Raw genomic sequence first — 22,064 nt, 5'->3', positions numbered from 1 at the left:
ATATACATATGTATAATCTATTTCTATAGCAATTTTCCTTTTGTTATAGGAGGTTTCATTAAATATGTCAAATTTAAATTTTTTTCTGGAAACATTTATATTTTAATGTAAACAGTTAAAATTGTGCCATGAGCACTGTACTATAGATTTTCATTTTCCTTGTATTACAAGGATAATGAATTTCAAAAGATTTCATTTCCTCAGGATAGTGAATTATAACATTACTTTGCCTTCTCCTTCAAATCTTTCTTTATAAACATCTATTCTAAGCCCTCTCTGCTTCCAACTTTACTCAGCAAAAGCCTACCTTTGTTATGCAGCAAGGAATTCCTACTTTAGAAGGTAGCACTTTTGGCCTCAACCTCCACATTTGTGAAGTTTATAAGTTACATAAAAAATCCAATTCCTAGCCAAGTCTTCTTATTGGGTGAGGAGGCCCTTCCAAAGTTCCAGCAAATTCCTTAGTCTGACACAACTTTTCTCAATTTAGAAAGATGCATTAGGTAACATATATTAAAAGGCAGAAATATGCAAATGCATAAACAATAGAATTTGGCATAATTATGTGATAAAGTGAAATGTTCCTGCAGTTAGTTATTGAACATGAAGGATCTCTCTCATTCTTCAGAGAAACTGTGAGATAATCTCTACCGTTTATGCTTAGCAAGGAGCCATACTGCGGAGGAAAAGTAGAAATACACACGAGTGACAAAAGCAAAACAATATATATATGAAAAACTCTCAAACCACCTTCGATGAAATGTAATATGTCTGCATTTAAAGACTAGGTAAATCACACAGTGAATTTAGAAGGTGAAAAACGATGTCTATAATTACATGAGTATATAGAAAATGTTAAGTATTTTGTGAAAAGGTATGTAAACAATAACGAAAAATCATTTCATATTGAAAATAATTTAATTTTAAAAGTAGATAGTACAAACACAAAAATAAAAATAAAAATAAAGTCCAAGTAAGGAAATAGTAGAAATTTCAAATATTTTAGGAATGTCTTTCCCCAGAGTAGCATGTTGTTTAGAAACTAAATTTCCACAGTAGATTTCATAACTCCTGAACATGAATTAGAACCTTGACATTAGCTGCAGAAATGTACATTAGTTTTGGGGAAAGGGAGAAATAAAATAATGTGCCAACCTCCCAACCATATCCCCAAACAGATTTTTGCATCTTGGTCATTACACTTACTTTCAAGATACTTTTCTCAGTTTAAACATGTAATCTTGTCTCTTTGCTCACTTGCTCACTCTTCAAGCAAGCCTACAGCCAAATAAATTGCCATAAATGTTTACCAGTAAACCGTTATTTTCCAAGGAATTTTTTCTTAATTTTTTAAATTTAACAAGTTTAACTACAATTAAGAAAGTACTCCTGGCACAAGGACTTTGAAACATTGTTTGGGTATTGGAAAAGTTTGAAACTTCCAGTTCATTAGGACTTTGAGTAGCTATTTTGTACCTAAGAATGAGAATTGATGGAGAGATTGGGACTAAACACATAATTTTATGAAATATGATGAAAACATGAGAGTTTTGGTATGACGCACGTAACGATCAAGAACCCGTTTCTTTTTAGCAGGCTTCTAAAAAGTACCTCCCTTATAATTACTAAATAAAAACACTCACTTATTCAGTACTCAGCTAGCTTTTAAAATCTGAATAACAGAAGTACACAGTGAGAGAGGTACTTACATGGTTTCCTTGGATACTGGATGATGCCATTCAGGTCTATGTTTTTATCTGAAAGTGGTGCCCTGTGGAGAAATGAGGCTTGGTGAGTGGCTGTTTATACATAGTAAGTAAATAGGAACTTTGTTTATTTTACAAAGCATTTTTTATTTTGACCCAGCTTTCCTTTTCTATCACACCCAACTCCTGTAAACAGCAATAATATAGTAGAACAGGTACTCCGTACAACTCTTTTTAACTCCACCTAAGAAATCATAATTATTAAGGCAGAAGTTCAGAATGCTTTGGCTAAGGATGTTACTCCTTGGATTGCTGTATATATCTTAACTAGTTTATTTATGTCAGACATATTAATGAATATTGCTTGCCTCTCTATTTTCCTCAAAAGGAATATTTCTCAAACCACTAATAAAGAAATTAGTCTAAAACATTCACATAAATGATAAATGTCCTTACCTTAACCAAAAGATAAGAGAACTCAAGCTTTAGCCAGTTTCTAAACATGAAGGGATTGCACAGACCTTAGCTGCCATTTTACATGTTCTAGTGGCATCCTAGATTCCCAATGGTTTTAGTGCTATCAGCATACAATTTTGACATCCAGTCCCTCAGAACTACACACATTCTAATTTTGGTAGCATGATTAATCCCTCCTATGTGATAAGTTATTTAACCTTCTAATATTTCTTAGAATCGAAAAGAACAAATGAGTTGCAGCAAAGAATGGCAAATAACTTTAATGCTTAACACAGTTTAATAACCTGAAATGAAGTAAGTATGTGCTACGTTTCCATTAAAAAGTTTCCAGCCACAATTAATTGAACGAAAACTTGTCTTGTTCCAAGATTATTCTTGGAAATGTAATTTTAAAATCTGCTTGAAATGAGGAAACTTACTTTTTTATACCATATGAAAGCAATTTCATTTTTTAGGAATGATTTTTGGATAGACTTCCGATTGGATATTTTCCATTGGAACTAGCAGCATAGGGGGTCGGGAGGGGGGAGGGGAGGGAAGCAATTCTGTGTTCTTTCGCCAGCACTGACAAAGGTCTGGTTGTCAGTGATACCTTTACAGCTAAATTTACTCCAGAGTGACAGAAACAGGTGCACCTCGGCCTGCCAGACACTTGTGCAGAGAGATCACGCATCTCACGGCTTGACGATCAAGGGGGCAAAGCCTCGGTCTTCATAGAAAAGGAGAGGAGGCAAACGCAGCCCAAACTGGGGGGTTTCTCTTCAAAGCCAGCTGGTCTGGCTTTATTCTACAGGAATTTTTTTACCTGTCAGGATTTGGACAACAAAGCCCTCAGCAGGTGCTGACGGGTACAACTTCCTGGAGAAGCAGAAAGGCACTGGTGAGTTTCAATTGCCAAAATATATTTTTTAATCTCTAAAAGTTAATGTTGTTGTCTTGAAAGAGGCACCACTGAGGTACCTGTGTTCACAAAGTTGATGAGACCATTGGAATCAGAGCCAACTCACTCAACAGTGGATTTGCCTGGTGTGAAAGTAAAGCTGTTAGCATATAATAATTTTTTAGTTTTCTTTTTTTAGGTTTTAAAAAAGATTCCATTTTTAAATATTGGTCTCTTTCATTACTGTTTTCAATCTTTGGAAGATGAAGAGTTAATTACATTTATAATGTTACATGATTTAACACATATTTTAGTCTTCTTTTATCTAATTATCTAATTCTGTCATAATCTTTTCTGAATAAAAAGCTATTTTCTAATAAATCTCCCAAATAAAAAGGTGCAATGGTGGTACACACTGTTTTCGAAAATTACATGTACTGGCTTTTTAAAATGTGTGCATGCTACAAGAACATGAATAGAGAGAATACGCAATTAACTTTATTTTAATACATTTTTAAAACATATATTGCATGTATAATTAAATAATTTAAAATATATTGCATGTTTAATAATTAAATAAAAGTAAATCGTATTATAGTAAATATTATTTAATAATTAAAAGTGGCAATATTTTCTCATTACTTTACAGAGAGTGTCTTTTGAGAAAAATCTTTGAAATTAACAATAAGACAGTATTAAAGCAGGTTTTTACATCATTGATTTCCAAAATTAGTATATTTATATATTTTTTATTTTTATTTTGTGAATTCAAAAGTTTAGGCAAAAATATTTTCTTCAGAATAGGATTTTAATTAATGCAAAACATGAAAAAATGAGACCACATGTTAGGACATATTTTTAAAAAGTGATTCTATTTCAGGGATTCATTCTTTTAACTATGCTTCACAGCATTTTTCTACAAATTGTTGTATTATAGTAAATTGAAAACATTTATTTAAGCAAGTAAGCAGCTCAAAGCTAGAGCCTATACATAGTAAACATATGAAACCATTTTAATAACCAAATTCCATATTCACAAGCAACATGGGCTAATTAATTTAACAGAAACAACAGTATACATTGATCAAGAATGTTATAAATTATTATGCATAAAATCAATTTTCTAGGCTGTGGGGGGTAGAATTGGTGCTTAAGAAAGAGAAGACTCCTACCAATATAAATTACTAATACTATGAGGCAATTGTTTTATTCTGATGATCCCATAAATAACTTTCAATCTACATCCTTTATACATGATTGTATAGTGGAAAAAAAATAATGACCGCTGTATCTGAAATAAATTTTAAATCAATGACGACATGGATATGCCACAAATGTATAACTAACACACTCTTTTAAACTGTCGTAATTACTGTTGAAAATTGTGAAATATTTGTGGTTTAAAAAATTATCAGAACTACTCCACCCAAGCAAAATATCTAATATTTTAAAAACATAGTTATCCACAAACATTTTAATGAACCCATATTTTAAAACATTAAACTCAAATATACTTTTTATTATAAATTGTTACATGTATGTTATATTTCAAATTATTAAACCATTTAAAAATATATATGTATTTATTGCGATTAAGCTGCTACTTTCATATATTTTGTCATGCTTCATTATGTTTCATTATATTGATTCAGACACCTGAGTAACTGTAGTCGCTAAATTTTTAGAATAACTTCATTAGTCTCTTAAAGAATTAGTTTGTATTTCATGCACTTGAAAATTTTACTTTTATTTTTCTAGTCTGTTAAATGCTACATTCCTAAACAATCACAATATTTATTTTAAAGATGATGGTTACTGCAAAACTGAACAACATGTGTTCTTATTTCAACTTCAGAATTATATTTGTTAAGTTTTCACGTGCATTACCATTGGCTATAATTATTACATTGTCATTAAGTATAAGCAAACCAAAAGCTTCTGTCAAACTATTGTTTATGACTCTGTCAATTATCTAAGTATAAATGAATCTACTGGAAATAATGTTAGATATAGCTCAAGTATTTCAAAATAACTAAATTTATCATTTTAACTGTGCCCGAATTGTAGATTTAATCTAAAATCACATTATTTTTTTTCTTTTCATTATGAGAAGCTGTAAATTCTTGTCCACCATGTAGCTATGTTTGTCCTTTCTAATAAATCTTCAACATCGTGTCACAAAAAAAAAAAAACCAAAAAACTATGCCAACTCCCTCAATATATGGGAATGGTTTATTTTAATAAAATATTGGAGTTTAAAGTAGCATTGATTTACACCTGCTCTAAATATTTAACATTAAAACATAGGCATTTCAAGCATTATTTGCGAGATATCTTCCTATCTTAAAGACAGCTTATTTACAGTGGAGAAAAATTGTTTTCCTGTTTCAGAAAGACACTTGGAAAAACATGTTATTTAACCTTACATATTAATAGGGAAAATCTTGATTCTACCAGTAATTAACTTCAATTAATTATATTTTAAATATCAGCCTATTTAATTTCAATGCAACAAAATTTCCAGCTAAAATGATTTACTTGTAAGTATTTAAAGCAACAAAATATTTTGGCAGCTTTATATGTATCTCCTCATTGACCAGCCACCTGACTGACAGCTGTCAACTGTCCATGTGCCAAATGTAACCCAGTAAAGATAAAAATTACATATTACTCATCCCTGTTGATAATACCTGGTGCCAGTAGGTTTCAAATAGGAATAACTAGACTATAGATAAAACACAAGTAAGTGGGGAATCATTTCTACTGCCTACTTCTCCTCCCCTGTCATTAACTCATTTCCCCTTCTTTTTCTTATTGATCTCTTTTCCCTTGCTATTCGTATCTACAGAGTTATTTTCCTTAAAGGAACTTTCAGAGTATGTTACAAGTCTGTGTCCATGAAAATACTGGGCAGCCAGGTAATAATGCCCACACATTTCTTTTAGTCCTATTTTCTTTTAAGCTCATAAACTATTTCAGAGTTATGGGAAGAAAGCTTTAAAGCTTTCAGCTTCTCATTTTCAAAGAAAATGAAATCAAAGAACAAAAATGAAATTTACCAAAGGTCACCAAGGTGGCTATGTAGATACAGACTTCGGTCTGTTTCCCAACTGAATATCCAGTGATTTTTTTTCTAATTAGACTTTAAACATGTTGACTATTAAACTATAAGTAACAATGATCACATGGAAAATTAATGTGAATTACATTCCTTTGAAGAACACTTTTCAGTTACCAAACAATACCTTGTTAGAGAAATACACATTTTTATCACAGCATATTAAAATGTAGTTCTAAAAAATACAAAGACTATAAATGTACTAAAACATCTATGGTACAAACATTTTTTATTCGTTTTACCTTTTAAAAGGATTTCCAAACTGGAAATACTTGTGAATGTATATGAAATATCAGAAATTAAAAAAAATCAAAGGTAATATATATATTTAGAAGATAAATGTAGAAATCAAAAATATAGGTTGGAATATAGGGTTTTAAGATTGAAAGTAATTAAAAACACAAAATATACTAACACATAAGCATATGTATATATTTAAGTGCATAATACATTATATAGTTCATATAACTGACTTAACTGACTAGCTTGTCTGTGTGTATATATAACTATCTTATATTAATTCTAAAAGTATTAATTATATTAGTAAATATTGTATATTTATATAATTTGTAGATAATATTTGTACAATATATTGATCCAGTCAAGGTCATGAAAATATTAATATTCAAGCCAAATATTTGTCTTCTGGATCTCCAGAAAAGAAACTGTTTAGTTGAAATCTACCACATTCTGAATTTATAAGAATTTATCTTAGTCCTGGGCTTTGGAACAGTACTTGCTCATAGGAAGTGTTAGCTTGAAAACCCAGACATGCAAATTAATAAGAAAAAGAGAAGGGGTAAAGCTTAAAAATTGAAAAAAAATATGGGAGGAAATTGTGGCCAGGGTTCTCCTGCAAGGGATTGATCTAAAATAATCAACATTTTTATGACTAACAACACTTTTTAGCAACTAAATTGTATATCTAAATTTGAAAATATATTTGCTTATTCCATTACATTTAGTCCAAATCAACATTAGTCATTAATCAACAAACCATTTAACAATATGCAGTAACAGTACGCAAATCAATTGCAAGCAAAGTAGTCAGTAAATAACATCCATTTCTAGCAATTTGAAAGATAGGAGTGTCAAAGGAAAATGTGCAAAATCACAAGACTTTCAAGTAAGTTTAATCATTGCCCTGCATCCCAAAGGGGTTTTAGTGAAAATGAGTGACTCCTCCCTTGTCTGCTTCTGAAGGATCATAAAGGCTTCCTCATTAGAGTTACAGAGTGTTCTTCAAAGAGCACCAGAGCAGAAGTAGGAAGGTTTGAGTTAGGCCGGGCGCGGTGGCTCACGCCTGTAATCCCAGCACTTTGGGAGGCCGAGGCGGGCGGATCACAAGGTCAGGAGATCGAGACCACGGTGAAACCCCGTCTCTACTAAAAATACAAAAAATTAGCCGGGCGCGGTGGCGGGCGCCTGTAGTCCCAGCTACTCAGGAGGCTGAGGCAGGAGAATGGCGTGAACCCCGGAGGCGGAGCTTGCAGTGAGCCGAGATCGCGCCACTGCACTCCAGCCTGGGCAACAGAGCGAGACTCCCTCTCAAAAAAAAAAAAAAAAAAAAAAAAAAAGGAAGGTTTGAGTTAGACTCTTGTTTCACTGCAAAGTAATTTTGTGACTGGAAACAAGTCACTTAACCTCTGTGAGGCTAATGAATGGATGGGTCTTTTTGCCCATTTTGTACACATGGTAGGAAAGGAAGTTTTAGATACCCAATGAAAGACATTTCCTCTGTTTCATGTGAGGAAGTCTCAAAAGGAATCTGGACCATTATTGGCGGGTTCCTGTCTGCAATGACATGCCCCACCCTGTCCCTATTGCTATAAGTAGCTCGCCATGTAGGCATTCCAAGTAATTAAAACTGACACGGTATCTAGCCTGTGAAGTCAGTGGGCAAAACAAAATCACTTTGCAATACACTCCAGAGCAGCAGGCCATATTTTTTCCACTTGGGGACCCTAGTAACATAATACAAAAAGTCTCATTCTCAAAATTATATTATAACATAAAGCTTTAAATTTTGCAGTATGCACTATAATGCTAAATTGACAAAAAGTACTGAATGGTCATTTAATATTTTTAATTTTATACAACGAGGGGACAATTTTTAAACTTAGAAAGATATTCTCCACACACACTACTATAAGCCAGCATGATAATGTATTTGTTTAGGTCAGGAAAATGTTGGAACAAGAAACAGTATTAAAAATATTTGAATCCTAGTACAGTATGTCTGCTTTAGGTTATGTATGGTGAATAAATGGATTGAAAGAATGGATAAATACAGTTGGGGAGTTCAATATTTTTAAGGAAAACTTGTAAACTAAAGCAATACTTTTGCAATAGCAATAATCATTTATTATTGCTTTTTTATATTCACAAGGACAGAACTAAAACACGATTAATGTATTTTTTAAAAAATCTTAATATAAAAGAGGTTAAAGACCTAAGATATGGATCACTCTGTTGACAACGATGGCAAAGGTGTGCAGGCCCTTTATGACTGCTTGGCAGATGGAGATGATTACTGAGGTCATAAGGAACATATGCATTGATTGAGAATCTCTTAACAGAGAAGCCACATTCCTCAAGTGACTATGACCAGTGCCAGTCCCAGTTTCATGGAGTCTGGGCTCACAGCAGCTGGTAGTCACTGAAGGATGAAAATGTTTGGGAGTTACTTATCACCAGTGGTAGAGGTCCCTGGATTTGAAGCCCATTTTACAGGTTTTGCAGAGGTATCAGGACCCAGTGAACAGATTCCATCCAAGAGAAGATAATGGCTATCCCTCAATTAAGTAAAGATGAAGAATTGTACAGAAATTTGAGACAATTAGGTTTCCATATTGCTTAACTGGTTTTCTAATTTCAACAGGCAGAATATTTGTGACATGTCTTTTTTTCTTGTTTACAATTTTGAATCAAGATTTATCTTACTATCTTGAAAGGTTCTCATGACTTTAAAAGTTCCCCAATATTTGTTAACATTAGTGAAGAGAACAGGAGTTAATAACAAATGGAGAGAACAAAAAGTTATGGCATTAGAGAGACCTGTGGGTCTTATGCTTCCCCTCACCTTAAGAGAGTGGCATGCAAAAAATTGCTATGCAAGAAGCACCTGAGGAGCCTGTTACAATGCAGATTCCTGAGATTGCAGCTAAGTGGACCTGGGGTGGGGCCCATGAATCTGTATTTTAGCAGGCACCTAGGTGACTCTGAGGCACTTTCATGAACTGTTCTTTGAGCTAGGCTGTTAACATCCTCACAAGGAGCCCTGTTTTGTGAGGAGGATCAGGTCTCCTACTCTACAGTAACAAGAAAACTAACACTTAGTGATCCCAACTCCCAAAAGATGAAAGGGAGCATATGCACACAACTATAGACTTTACCTTTTAAAATGTATTGTTTGCTATAATTAAACACTACTGTGTTGAGTAGTTCATTTATTTTAATTATCTTATGTAGACTGGAAAATAAGTGTCACCGAATACCAGTGAAAAGCCAGAAAAATATCATTCTCAAGTTTTTCTTAAGTTTAAGATGCTAAATAATACAGCTTGAAATGTGATAAAACGGCTTGAGCGAACTCTTCAGGATAGTCATTAAAACAATACAGATAGTGCTTATTATGGGAAGTATGAGAGCGTAGAGCATACACATTCACCAAGTTTTAGAATGCTCAATTAATCATCACTGACCTGCGGAGTTTAAGAGGTTATAGCCCAGTGATAATGTGAGAGAAACCACAGGCTTTATTCTCCTGTGGGTGAGTTTATTTTGTGGCCATAGGCTACACAGACTAGAATCTCACAGCTATGTAAGGATGAGATGAGACTGTGTGGATGCATGAACATAAATCCTTCATAAGTACTATATAACCAACACAAGCACACACCTTATTCATTGTAAGTTAATCATCATTGCAATCAAAGAGTAATTACAGTGATTAATAACAAAAAAAATCATAGAAGTTATTCTGTGACCATATTATCTATAACATGCATCGTCAATTGTTTAGAAATAAGCTCCTTTAGTGATGGTGTTTTATTTTGAAGTGATTCTGATACATCAAAAAATAATAATACCCTATGGTTCTGAAACAGAAAATGTAATTTTCCAACACAAAGGAAAAATCCTGTTAACCAGTTGTGTGTGTGTGTGTATGTGTGTGTGCGTGTGTGTAGCTTTACTGAGTTCACAACTGATAATAAAGAATTTAAAACTGAAAATGAAGAGAGGAAACAGTAAAGACAAAGGAAGGAAGGAAGGAAGGAAGGAGAAAGAAAGAAAGAAAAAGAAAGAAAGAAAGAAAGAAAGAAAGAAAGAAAGAAAGAAAGAAAGAAAGAAAGAAAGAAAGAGAGAGAGAGAGAGAAAAGAAAGAAAGAAAAAGAAAGGAGAAAGAAAGAAAAAAAGAAAAGAAAAGAAAAGAAAAAAGAAAAGAAAAGAAAGCCAGCTGGAAGGAAGAAAGGAAGTAAATGGAATAGTTGGGAGGAAATCTGTTGACTAGCTCTTTAGCCTTTGCTAAAGGGGTCAAAAGGAATAAGAATGTTGTAGAATGTTTCTTACTTTAGTAGTGTTCAAAATCTTTTACTTAGAATCTTATTTCTTCATTCCGAATCTTGAGTGATAATTTTCAATATAAAATGCATTCCATTTGATATAGATACTCTTTATTTACAGATTTAAGACTACACTAAGTTGGGAAATATTTGTTTATGTACCCTGTCTTTGCACATAGGAAGATGCTTTATCTGTGATTTAATAGAAGAGAGAGAAGGCAGAATGAAATTTGCCCTCTAACCCTAAACCTCTCCCCAACCCTTTCAAATTCTCTTTCATCCAACAAGTGGCACATATTCTCTTTAAAGAGTTCTTAAACCCTGTTCGAGACATTTCTGGATAAACAATAATTATACCTCTGGTGACTTTGGTGGGGCAGAAGGGAGAGCACACAGGGTAAGTCTGATTGACAACATAGTCACTATGGCACAAGGGACATACAGTGGCTGCATGCCTCATATTGCAAACAGGTAATAGAAAAAGAGACCAAAGGAACAGGTAATACAATGTACAATTTTTTTAAGTGTATAAATTTTCAAGGAGTATCTTAATCTTTTGCTGATAGAGAGTTCATCTTTCAATCTCAACATTTTCAGAAACAAAACTGCTTCTTCAAGTAAGAGTCAGGTTTCCCATTTACTTGCATCCAAAGCTTAGATCTGTGTGGACAAATGGAGTGGCTGCTGGCAGGAGGGACCTGAGACACACTGAAAGTGCTCCCTAAAACACTTTCTGACCAACACAGCAGGGTATCTATGGAAGCATGGATACTCCTTCGGATTATGAATTCTTTTCAGAAAACTTTTTTGAAGAGAGGTTCATTTAAAGTGGTTGCACACTGATACCGTGTCATGGATTAGGCGGCTGAAGTGGCCGGCTCCTCTGATAGAACATAGTTGGAAAGAATTCCGGGGACATAAAGGGGCGGCTGAGGGATGAAAGGACCTTGTAGGTCGCATCAGTGGAAGGCCCAAAGGAGAAAGAAGCCACTCGTGAAACAGCTATTACTGATTGTAAAAATTGCTGCTGGGTGAGTGGAGCATGCCAAAATGAAAGCAGAGCCTGCTGAACGTGAGTATAGGGAAGAGAGTGATGTAAAGACAAACTTTCACAACATCACAACTGCGCATATGCTACACAGATAAGAGCACCGATTTAAGAGGAGTTCACTGGGATCTAATAGGAAGCCACTAATTCAACATATTTATGCACAGTTCCCTTAAATTTAAGATTATATAATGAATAAACAATTTAGAAGATGTCTGAGGTAACTAAAAAATAAAATCTTGGAGACTTATTCTGGGCAAATGTGTGTGTCATTACTTTCATAAGTCTGATGAAATCCATTAAGAATACCCCCATAAAAGTGTATCTAAAGACAATATTATACAGAACACTGACAAGGATAATATAGTTAGCAGTACAACATGTAAGACTTCTTGGTATAAGACATATTAACTGAATAAACATACAACCATAAATATGTTTATATTTACTTTACATATTAAATACTTTACATAAAATAACTGTTTGGAAGCATGAAACTGACAGAAAAGAAAACATCTTTTAAAATATCATTAGATAACTACAACATTGAGATGTTCTCCAGGAATATGGGATAGTTCTTGAAAGTGAAATGGTATACAATAGCTAACATTTGTTGAGAATTTGCTATATGCGAAGCACTAAGTGGCCACAGAAGTACAATTTCATGAGCTTCTCTCAGCAAAATCATTATCATGGGTAGTTCCTGCCACCTTCCCCATTTTACAAAAAGGACATTTAGAAAATTAAGGTCAAAACAGTTATTTAGTGTCTAAACGTGGATTCTGGTCCAGAGTTTCTGAGTTACCCTTCGCTGCCCATTTTATACTCTTTGAAAAGAACATTTCTCATGCTGTTTATACATGATCTATGACTACTAATTTAGTGAAAATGACTTTTTAAAGAATTACCAGACCTTTTACTAGTGTTACTTGTCAAAACTCTCTCCTTAAAGGCTATACAATCGTATCAAAAATACCTTTGAAATTCCTCTTTTATATCTTCAATTAGTGTCAATTTATGAGACAAATATCAAATCATCTAAAGCTTTGTAATCAAATCTTAGTTTTCATCCTGTTTACTACATTTGGCTTGGATTTACTTTTGGCAAAAAATTCATCCTTCATGATTAAGATTTGCCAACAATCAGGCCAGTTTTAAGACTGTGTAGCAAATCCCTGAGGAGATTTCTAAATAGACTTGAGCAAAGACAACATTACTGAAATAAATGAATAGTCTTCTAAAGTGTCTACCTTAAAGAGGATGACATGCATTTAGATATGTATTTCTGAAATATTTTCTGGTGGGACAAAAATATCTATTATATTATCCCTATAAGTGAACAAATGTTATGAATACAAGGAAGCAGTATAGCTCCATAGCTAAGAGTAGAATATTGGAAACAAACACATTGGTTTTATGTCGTTTGGCACTTACGAACTATGTGGCCCTGGGCAGGTCATGTCAGCACGCATAGCTTTAGTTTGTAAAATCTGTAAAATGGGGACAATAATAGTACATGTCTAAAAGGTTGTTCTTTGAATAAAAGGAAATAAAGTTTATAAAGCAATTAATACAGAGTCTGACAAATAGTATGTGGCCATTAAATGTTAGGTACTTCAGACATTCATTTCAACCCACATTCTAATAAGATAGTATTATTTTTGTATATATCCTCCAGATATCATTGTATTATGACGAATAACATTACTGATTAAAAAGATTTAACTACAAATTTAGTATAAATAAATAAATAAGTAATAGTCCATAGGAAATCTGGCCTTTGGTTTGAGTCTTTGACTCAATCAGTACTTTGGTGAAACAAACTGGTTTTAATCATTGACTTAAATTTAAAAGTTTTATTGAGTTTTATTTTTAATTCTCACCGTATTACAAAATAATTCAGAAACTTCCTCCCCGTGAAAATTCTCTTTCTTCCTAAGAAATTAGAATATTGATATAATTATGTACCTCCTTGTTCCAGAATATCTATAAAATTATGTATTGAAAGCATATAGATCTATGCATGATCTTACCTTCTTGAAAACATAACATTTTCTATTATATTGCTTGGTTTAAAATTTAGGATTATAAATAAAATATTTTAGAAATAATTTTGTAAGCTCCAGAGAAGTAGAATATAGTCATTTGAAAAATTACCTAGAAATGGCCGGGTACAGTGGCTCAAGCCTGTAATCCCAGCACTTTGGGAGGCTGAGGCGGGCAGATTACCTCAGGTCAGGAGTTCAAGACCAACCTGGCCAACATGTCGAAACCCCATCTCTACGAGAGGCAGAGGTTGCAGAGAGCCAAGATCACGCCACTGCACTCGAGCCTGGGCAATAGAGCAAGACTCCATCTCAAAAAAAAAAAAAAAAAGGAAAGAAAGAAAAAAAAGTAAAAGAAAAAATACCTAGAAAGATAGAGAGAATAATGCACATTTTGCCATGCAGTAGCCTTTATTCCTTCTTTTCTAAACTCCTTTGTCTTAACTTGGGGTCTTCATTTAATAACTAACGTTAGCATGAATATCAGATATAAAATTTTTACTGACATTCTCCAAGTTTGTTTTTTTTTTCTGTAATACATACTTAATCATAAAATCAGTATGAATCATAAACATCTCAGGTGGGACTTTATTAGAACCAAAAATGCAAAATGATTATACTTCTATTTTTCAAGAAATGGTACAGTCCCCTAACAGAGCTGTAGTGTTGATCATATGTCTAACAGAACTACTTCTAGGTCCTCTTGAACAGAACTCTCCATTCGGCATTCTGTGGGCTACCCTTACCCAGCAGGCTTTTGCCCAACCAAATTGCCATAGATGGCCATCAGACATTTGGAATGACATCAGGAGACAATCTGAGCAGACTCTGCCCTAAAGAATTCAAGCTAGCAGGAGACTAAAGATATCAATGTCATCTTGGCTGACAACAGCATTCCAAAGGTCAAACAGGGTGAAAAGAGGATAGACTCTGAGTTTTCAGTGCCTTTTCAGCAACCAAGTGGCCAACAAGTATAATAAAGCATCCCTTAAGAAAAAAAAAAAAAAAAATCCTAGAGGCATGATGTCAGTGAAAGGGAAATAAGGCAACCTGTACACTTTAGTCATGGTATTTTAAAACATAAGAAAGTTTTGCCTCTTCAAAGGTAAATCTCATCCTGAACCAATTCCCACCTCTCAGATGACCTACTTCTTTCTGCTGTGATAACCCCACTATGGGTGAATAAGGAACTTAATGGTATAGAAGTGGAAATTCTTTGCATTATATTAAGAATGGCTAATTTTTACTGCAGTTTATCACTTTTCCAGCCCTGTGCTTTATGCTGAATAGCTCATTTAATCTTTATAACAAAGTTTGAGGGTAGCACATTTTGTTCCACATTTTACAAATGAGGAAACTGAGGCACCGGGAGATTTAAACCACATGCATAATCATACAGTTACCATGTGATACAGCCAATTGGCTTTTGGCCACACAGTCTCTTCCAAGTCAGATCAGCCTTCTCAGTCGTCAGCCATGGAGAAGTTGAGGCCTTCTACCATGTCTACAGGCACTTGAAGAAGTGAAACATTTTCTCGTAGGATACTGGATTTTAGGGAGAATGGGAAGAATGCTGAACCACATGCAAATGGCAGATTAAGAAGAGAAATAAAGACAATAATTCAAATATAAATGTAAACCTACACTTTTAAAAGAATTTGTTATTAATTTAAAATTATTTAATATTCATAAGTACTCTTATTTGGACACTTTGGGGATCCTTCACTAAGGGTTAAATTAAAGGGTAGCTACTATAAAAGAGCAGAATTAATACCAACAGTTCACTCCTAATTAACAATAAGGTATATAGAATACAAACATGGCATTAAAAACAAAACAAAACAAACCCAAAAAACAGAACAAAACAAAACAATAAAACTAACAAGAAAGCTTATGCTTTGTCTAAATCTTTATGATGTATTCTGTTGCCTTATATGTTTCAGATAGTGTAATTTGTACTAATGTTTTGTTTGGGCCGGGCGCAGTGGCTCATGCCTGTAATCCCAGTACTCTGGGAGGCCGAGGCAGGCAGATCACGAGGTCAGGAGATCGAGACCATCCTAGCTAACACCGTGAAACCCTGTCTCTACTAAAACTACAAAAAAAAAAAAAAAAAAGAAAAATTTAGCTGGGTGTGGTGGCAGATGCCTGTAGTCCCAGCTACTCGGGGGGCTGAGGCAGGAGAATGGCGTGAACCCAGGAGGTGGACCTTTCAGTAAGCAGAGATAGTGCCACTGCACTCCAGCCTTGGTGACAGAGCGGGACTCCATCTCCAAGAAAAAAGAAAAAGTTTTGTTTCTTATTAACATTCCTGAGCCAATTCCATCCCAGTTATATCATAATCAGTATACCTGATATCTTTATCAAATTTGAGAAAGATTATGCTTTGCTAACAATTTTCACGTTAGGTAATGCTTTTCCTCCCTGACCTTAAGAAAGCTTTTTAGCTCTTTAAGAGGATAATCCCATTCCCTCAGAATTTTTAAAGTAGAATTACCACAGTGTTATCCCAATTAGCCTCTTAGAAAAGGCATTATATAAATCTATGACACTACCAATAATACATTTTTAGTTTGGGAGATAGTATTATTCCCCATGCTCCTCCTTACTCTTTGTTAAATGGAATTTCTTCCTGGAGGAATACTTAGCAGTATTTTTTCTTGTAAAAGGGTACTCTTGCCTAAAATTTTCAGTCAAGCTGCCTTTCTATAAGATGAATTCGCCTAGAAAGATATCCTGGTCTGTTACAAAGTATACTGGACCCTGTTAGGGGACCTTATCTTTTTTCCAAATTTATGACATAACTTTGGGGGCATCTCTTAACTTCTCTGGGCCTGATTTCTCTTGCCTATAAAATAAATTAGGTGTTTGGCTGAAGTGTTCCCCAAGGTCTCTTTTAGCAGGAAGATACTGAAATTCCGACTTTAAAGCTTCTCACACTAGTGCCAGGTAAAAGAAACTCCAAGTGTGTCCTAAAATGTGGCTGGTATCAGTCATAATCTAATTTCTTTCTTTCTTTCTTTCTTTCTTTCTTTCTTTCTTTCTTTCTTTCTTTCCTTTCTTTCTTTTCTTTCTCTCTCTCTCTCTCTCTTTCTCTCTCTCTCTCTCCCTCTCTCTCTCTCTTTCTCCTTCCTTCCTTCCTATTCTTTTTTTTTAACCAGCATTCATTTTGAACTCTATAGCAGCATTCTCCAGTAAAACTTTATGAAGTGATGGAGATGTTTGACACGTTGCTGTCCAATAAGGGAGCCACATGTGGCTACTGAGCACTTGAAATATGGCTAGTGGAACTGAGGGAGTGAATTTCTTATTTTTATCTTATCTTAATTAATTTAAATAGCTACCATCTTGGTAGCCGCTAAATGTTTCAAGAACATGGTAACAAAGGTTTTTACACCTTTGGTGTAATTGAGTATTCCACAATGCCTTTGGAACATCGATCTTTCCACCATGCTTGGTGCCCTTGGAACAGCTCCCCAGACAGATCAAAGAACAGCACAGATATCTGCATTTAGTGACAGCATTTTTGCAAGACATCCCAGCACCGTTCCCCTGTGTTAACAAATAAAGGGGGTACAAGGAGAAAGGAAGTTTTCTGTTTTGTCTTTAAAGTGTGTGTTTTATCCTGAATACCCTAACTTCTTGCTCTACTTTGTGGCTTTTTCCTAGCCAAAACTCACACACGAGTTTTATAGAGCTAGGAGTTGGCTTTTGTTTTTTTGAAAAATAATTCCTTAGATGCTGAGAGCTCAGACTATAAAGTCCAAGTTGGGACCCGTGTTCTTTCCTATTGGTCTGTCAGGTGAAAAACTCCGACTGGCCAGAGCCGGACAGGGGCGGCGGCTAGACCTGCAGAGCCCCTCTTGCTCTCCCAGGCTTGCAAAATGGTTGGAGCGCTTCGGGCAGCCTGCGTCACCAGACGTGGACCGTGTGCCAGCGCTTTGTGCACTGTTAATGGCTGGGTTCATTTTACTTGGCCCCTTGTATTTTCGTGGGTCGCTCTGAGCCCATCCCCAGCTCTTTGGGATCTCATTTCTCCAGCCCAGGATCCCAAAACCAGACCAGCAGGACAACTACCCCGGCACTGCCACCGCCCGTCTCCACAGTCCACCCACAGCCGCTGCGCCCTCCTCCATTCCCCAGAGCCCACCACGCACCCTCTTTACCAACAAACCACCGGACGGTTTTCCCCCCCCCGTGACTTCCCCAACCCCCAACTAAAGTCAAGTCGGCACACCCCCTTTCTTCCCCGTGCCAAACCAGCGTGGCCGCCCACTCATCGCACCCAGGTCCAGCAGGTCCCCAGGAGAGCCAGAGTCTGCCTCCTGCTCGCCCGTGGCGCACGCACGTGGCGCACTCACCCCCTACTAGCAGCCTCCGAGCTCTAGAAACACTCCAAGGAAGGAACCCCCGCCCCTTCAGCTCCGTCGGCCCGGGAGAAAAGTGGGTGGGGGGAAGCAGAGACCGGCAGAGAAAAGAGTATATAGGTGATGAGAGCAGTGTTGGAGGGGAGGATCGGCAATAATTGGATGGCGTTGCGGCTGTTGCGCCTCTGCTGAACGCCCAGCCAGCGCGGATTCACTTTTCACACAAATCAACCGGAGGGATTGTTGCTGCCTGCAATCAATAACTCAGCGGAGTGAGTTGCTGAAACCAGAGGCGTCCCTCGTCTGGGTCTTTGAGGGCCGCCCAGATTGAGTCCCAGCGCTCTGCTTTCCAAACAAAGAAGTGGGCACCAAAACGCAGGACGAGATTTTTAACCCCCACTTCTACCCCGACCCCGGGTAAACATTTTTTAAAATGAAAAAGCACACACATAGTAAGGTATCTAGAAGAAACAGTTAAAAGGGGAAGTGTGAAAATCCATTCCTTGAATTGAAGGTTTCTGTGATATTTCAAGAAATGGGATAGAATCAGTGTTCCGATGAACAACATTGAACAATTTTGTAAGTAAAGGTAAAGTCGCATTAAATTTAGTCATGCATGTGGGTATTTTTTAATCAGCCACACACTTGCAAGCAAATTACTGATCAAGCCTTATTTGGACATACTGATTACAGGAAAAGGAAGAAATGTATCATAATTTGTAGTGTCGTTTTTAAAAATCCTTACCATACCTTCATGTTATTTCATGAAGATTGCATTTCTGTAAGGTGAATAGGCCCTGGGAGATGTGTATGATGATTCTCACTTTAGACTGTAAAATGAAGCGCAACTGGAAGAAAGAGAATTCACCAAATCACTTGGTAGTGACTACAAGACCAAGTCTGGACTCACTCACTGTGGGCCTGAGCCTAAAAAACTAAACTCAACTAACACCCATAAAATAAAACTGGCCAAAATTCTTCATTTCTCTTTGACTCTGAAGCAACTTAAAAATAAACCTCAGAGATGTCAACCCAAATATAGAGGCTTTATAAATGATTCTTCACTATGCAAAGTCCTCTTGCTATTACAAATGGGAAAATAGATATTGACCATCCTGGTCTGAAGTGTCTCAAGGCTGGTTTTCTTTCTGGGACTAGCCTCAGTCTGAAGCCAAGGAAACGTTCATTTGTGTGCACAAAGTCATGGAAAGCTAGGCTAAAACAGAAATCAGAACACAGGAGCATTTGTCTGTGCTCAGTACAGTTAAACACTGCTTGGAAGAATAAGGTATTATTGGTAATAGAATTTATAAACCATACTAAATACACATCACTAATTCCAAAGTATTTTAAATTGGCCTTTAGGCAATGCATAAAATAAGCCCTCTCAGCAACCTCAACTGCATTGCAAACATTTCCCAATTTGACAAATTGTGTTAGCTTCGCATATAATGGATTTGACATTCTTCTGTAATTCTCTATCAGATATAAAACTGAAGGTACAGAAATACAGGTAAATATAGACTCCTTAGATATGTGTAAACCCTGTCTTGAAATAACAAATCCTTTGTATATTGCAAATGCTCAATCACAGACAGTCCACATGCTGTATATGCTGCTTGGGTTAATGCTGCACCTAGTGAATTTTTGAAATTTAGATATTTGGCACTCTTTATATTGAAGATTGTTATCACAATAAATGACAATTTCAATAATCTTATATTCAAAACACTTTGGTTTAAAATCGAAGTATTGTTACTTCAGGTTAGAAGTTTTAGAAATAAATCTATTTGAAAGTACTTTCATATCAGCATTAACAAAATACTATATACTTTTTTGCACTTCCACATTTGAAGGTGCCAAAGAAGAGTTGCAAACTGTGAAGTAACTTCTATGAAGAGATGAAGTAAAGAACGGAAGGCAAATGACTGTGGCAGTAAAGAAGTGTATGTGGTGAGTGCTCACATTTGTTTTTATCATTTACCACAGAGTTACCATAAAGGTAGAACTGCCAAACTCCTTGGCCTTAGGTATTTACAGAATAGACGTGTGTAACAATAATAAAGAGTTAAATGACCACAATACACTTTATATTATAAGCAATGACATACCATTTTGCTTAAAGATCATGTCACCTTTCAGGGCCTACTTTTGCAAGTACTGTATCTTAAACAATTAATCTATTTCATGGGAAGTCCTGTGTATCATCAATACTATAATTAGACAAAGATTAAAATATGTAATGCTATTGGAATTTGTGTCTCACTGCCTTTTAGATCTTTCTAAACTACGATGTTCACTTACCATGTTTGTGTTAAAAGTATTCTGACTGAGGAACAAATACTATACAGTTGAATAATCTTAAGGGGTAGATTAATCTATAGCCTTTCTTCATCTCAGGGTGGGTTGCTGTGGCAACCGCCCCAGTTCACTTTAAAATAATTTTTAAAGCTCACTTCAAGAGCTACACCCAGCGTGGGCCAGGCTTAAAAGCAGGCAGACCCAGTGCACAGGGCTTTAGTGGACCGCTGCTTTAATGTAGGGAAGTAGTGAAGAGAGGAGGATGGAGTAAGATGGTATGCAGCTCTGAACAGAAATTGCAATATTAGCTTTCCCTGTAGTTAAAATCCCGAGGAGCATGCTCTCTGTAACTTCTATGACACTTTAATTAAATATATTGCTAAATATAATTATTTTGAGGGAAAAACAAGTGACTCTATATTTTCATTCACAATAAAGCATTTACTATTTAAAGTAGCAAATGTTTGGTGATTAGAAAAAAAAAAAAAAAGCTGGTACATCAATCCCAGACATAATTTTCTGTTAAAGGAATTGTCACCTATTATTTAACTGGATAGACCCTACCTTCCAATTGGTTTAAAGGGTAGAAATATTTTCTGTTTTCCAATCATAGAACTGGAATAGGTTACAGAACTCATTTAACACATAAGCGAACTGAAGCCTAGAAAGGACAAATCCCTTAGTAAGGCACAAATTTTGAACTAGATAGAGAATCCAGGTCTCCTGACACCTAGTACAAGCTCCTCCCTACATGAGAAAATAGTCTGATCCTGACCAAGTATCATTAGATGGCAAGGATCAGGTTGATTTTAGTTAAAGAAAAAACAAAAACAAAAACAGAAACCAAAAGTCCAGAAGTATTTAAAGAATACAAAGCACATTCTGGATTAACTACTTTGTGGATTACTCATGAATAATTTTAAATCTCAGGCGATTTTCTATTGTATATGTCTTCATATCTCTTCTCTTCTGCTTCAACTCTAAAGGCTCATGGGAAGAAAACTAATGGTAATATTAACTTAGGTCACACATAATTAAGAAGCTAAATCTGCTGAGGGGAAAATCCTATATTTTAAAAGGCCAACTGTGATACATTCCAGATCCAAATTATTTTCAAATTATCCAGTGTGGGGTTATACTTACTTTTGAATGCTTGCAGTATCATTGATAATTATGGGTTTGTTATAATGTTTATTATTAAATAATTAAAATATGAAAAGGTAAAATAAAATAATTTCTTTTTGAAAGAAAATCTAAAACAGAAGTGTACTGTGGTAAACAGAAATACTCTCTATAATTCATCAAAAACAGCAGGGCTGAAATTCATGTTTTGGCTATGTGTTTGCCCATGTCAAATAGACTGTTGTAATTCACTGCATTAATTTTAGGCATTATGGCAATAAACTTAGATGGTCCTTCAAATGCTTTGCTTTTTCAGGACCTTTGTGGATCTTGAAGAAAATTAATTTTATTTTTACCACCATATATAGACGTATCTTAGGATTCAAAATATCTTTGCCCTTTAAATTTTTGGATTTTCAGAGAAGTTGTACTTTG

At 35.3% G+C, this 22,064-nt stretch overlaps 2 protein-coding genes across 44 annotated transcripts in view; one reads left to right on the top strand and one right to left on the bottom strand.

The window, feature by feature from the left end:
- LOC106998842 (uncharacterized) overlaps nucleotides 1-22,064 on the bottom strand; it is a 181,696-nt gene that overhangs the window by 157,250 nt on the left and 2,382 nt on the right. For 13 of the 29 annotated variants that reach the window (XR_013418396.1, XR_013418402.1, XR_013418397.1 and 10 more), the window contains exon 2: nucleotides 1,710-1,771. Coding sequence is in view for 3 of the 29 variants with exons in the window: in XM_078004969.1 (XP_077861095.1) it covers nucleotides 1,754-1,771 (18 nt within the window). In the remaining 26 variants the exon portion in view is untranslated. Of the gene's footprint in view, nucleotides 1-1,709; nucleotides 1,772-2,162; nucleotides 2,327-13,228; nucleotides 13,285-15,242; nucleotides 15,386-18,200; nucleotides 18,420-22,064 lie in introns of those variants that run through there. The other 16 variants (XR_003730417.2, XR_013418407.1, XR_013418414.1 and 13 more) reach the window with 6 other exon arrangements.
- The window catches only part of MEF2C (myocyte enhancer factor 2C), a 184,302-nt gene continuing 165,035 nt past the window's right edge, over nucleotides 2,798-22,064 (top strand). For 5 of the 15 annotated variants that reach the window (XM_028849052.2, XM_078003786.1, XM_078003765.1 and 2 more), the window contains exons 1-2: nucleotides 18,400-18,623; nucleotides 20,063-20,159. The gene's annotated coding sequence lies outside the window, so the exon portion shown is untranslated. Of the gene's footprint in view, nucleotides 3,064-18,298; nucleotides 18,796-20,062; nucleotides 20,160-22,064 lie in introns of those variants that run through there. The other 10 variants (XM_078003774.1, XM_078003783.1, XM_078003761.1 and 7 more) reach the window with 5 other exon arrangements.

This window comes from Macaca mulatta, chromosome 6 (genome assembly GCF_049350105.2).
Source record: "Macaca mulatta isolate MMU2019108-1 chromosome 6, T2T-MMU8v2.0, whole genome shotgun sequence".
Classification (NCBI taxonomy): domain Eukaryota; kingdom Metazoa; phylum Chordata; class Mammalia; order Primates; family Cercopithecidae; genus Macaca; species Macaca mulatta.
The sequence above is the reverse complement of the archived record's forward strand: the minus strand, read 5'-3'. Positions and strand labels throughout refer to the sequence as shown.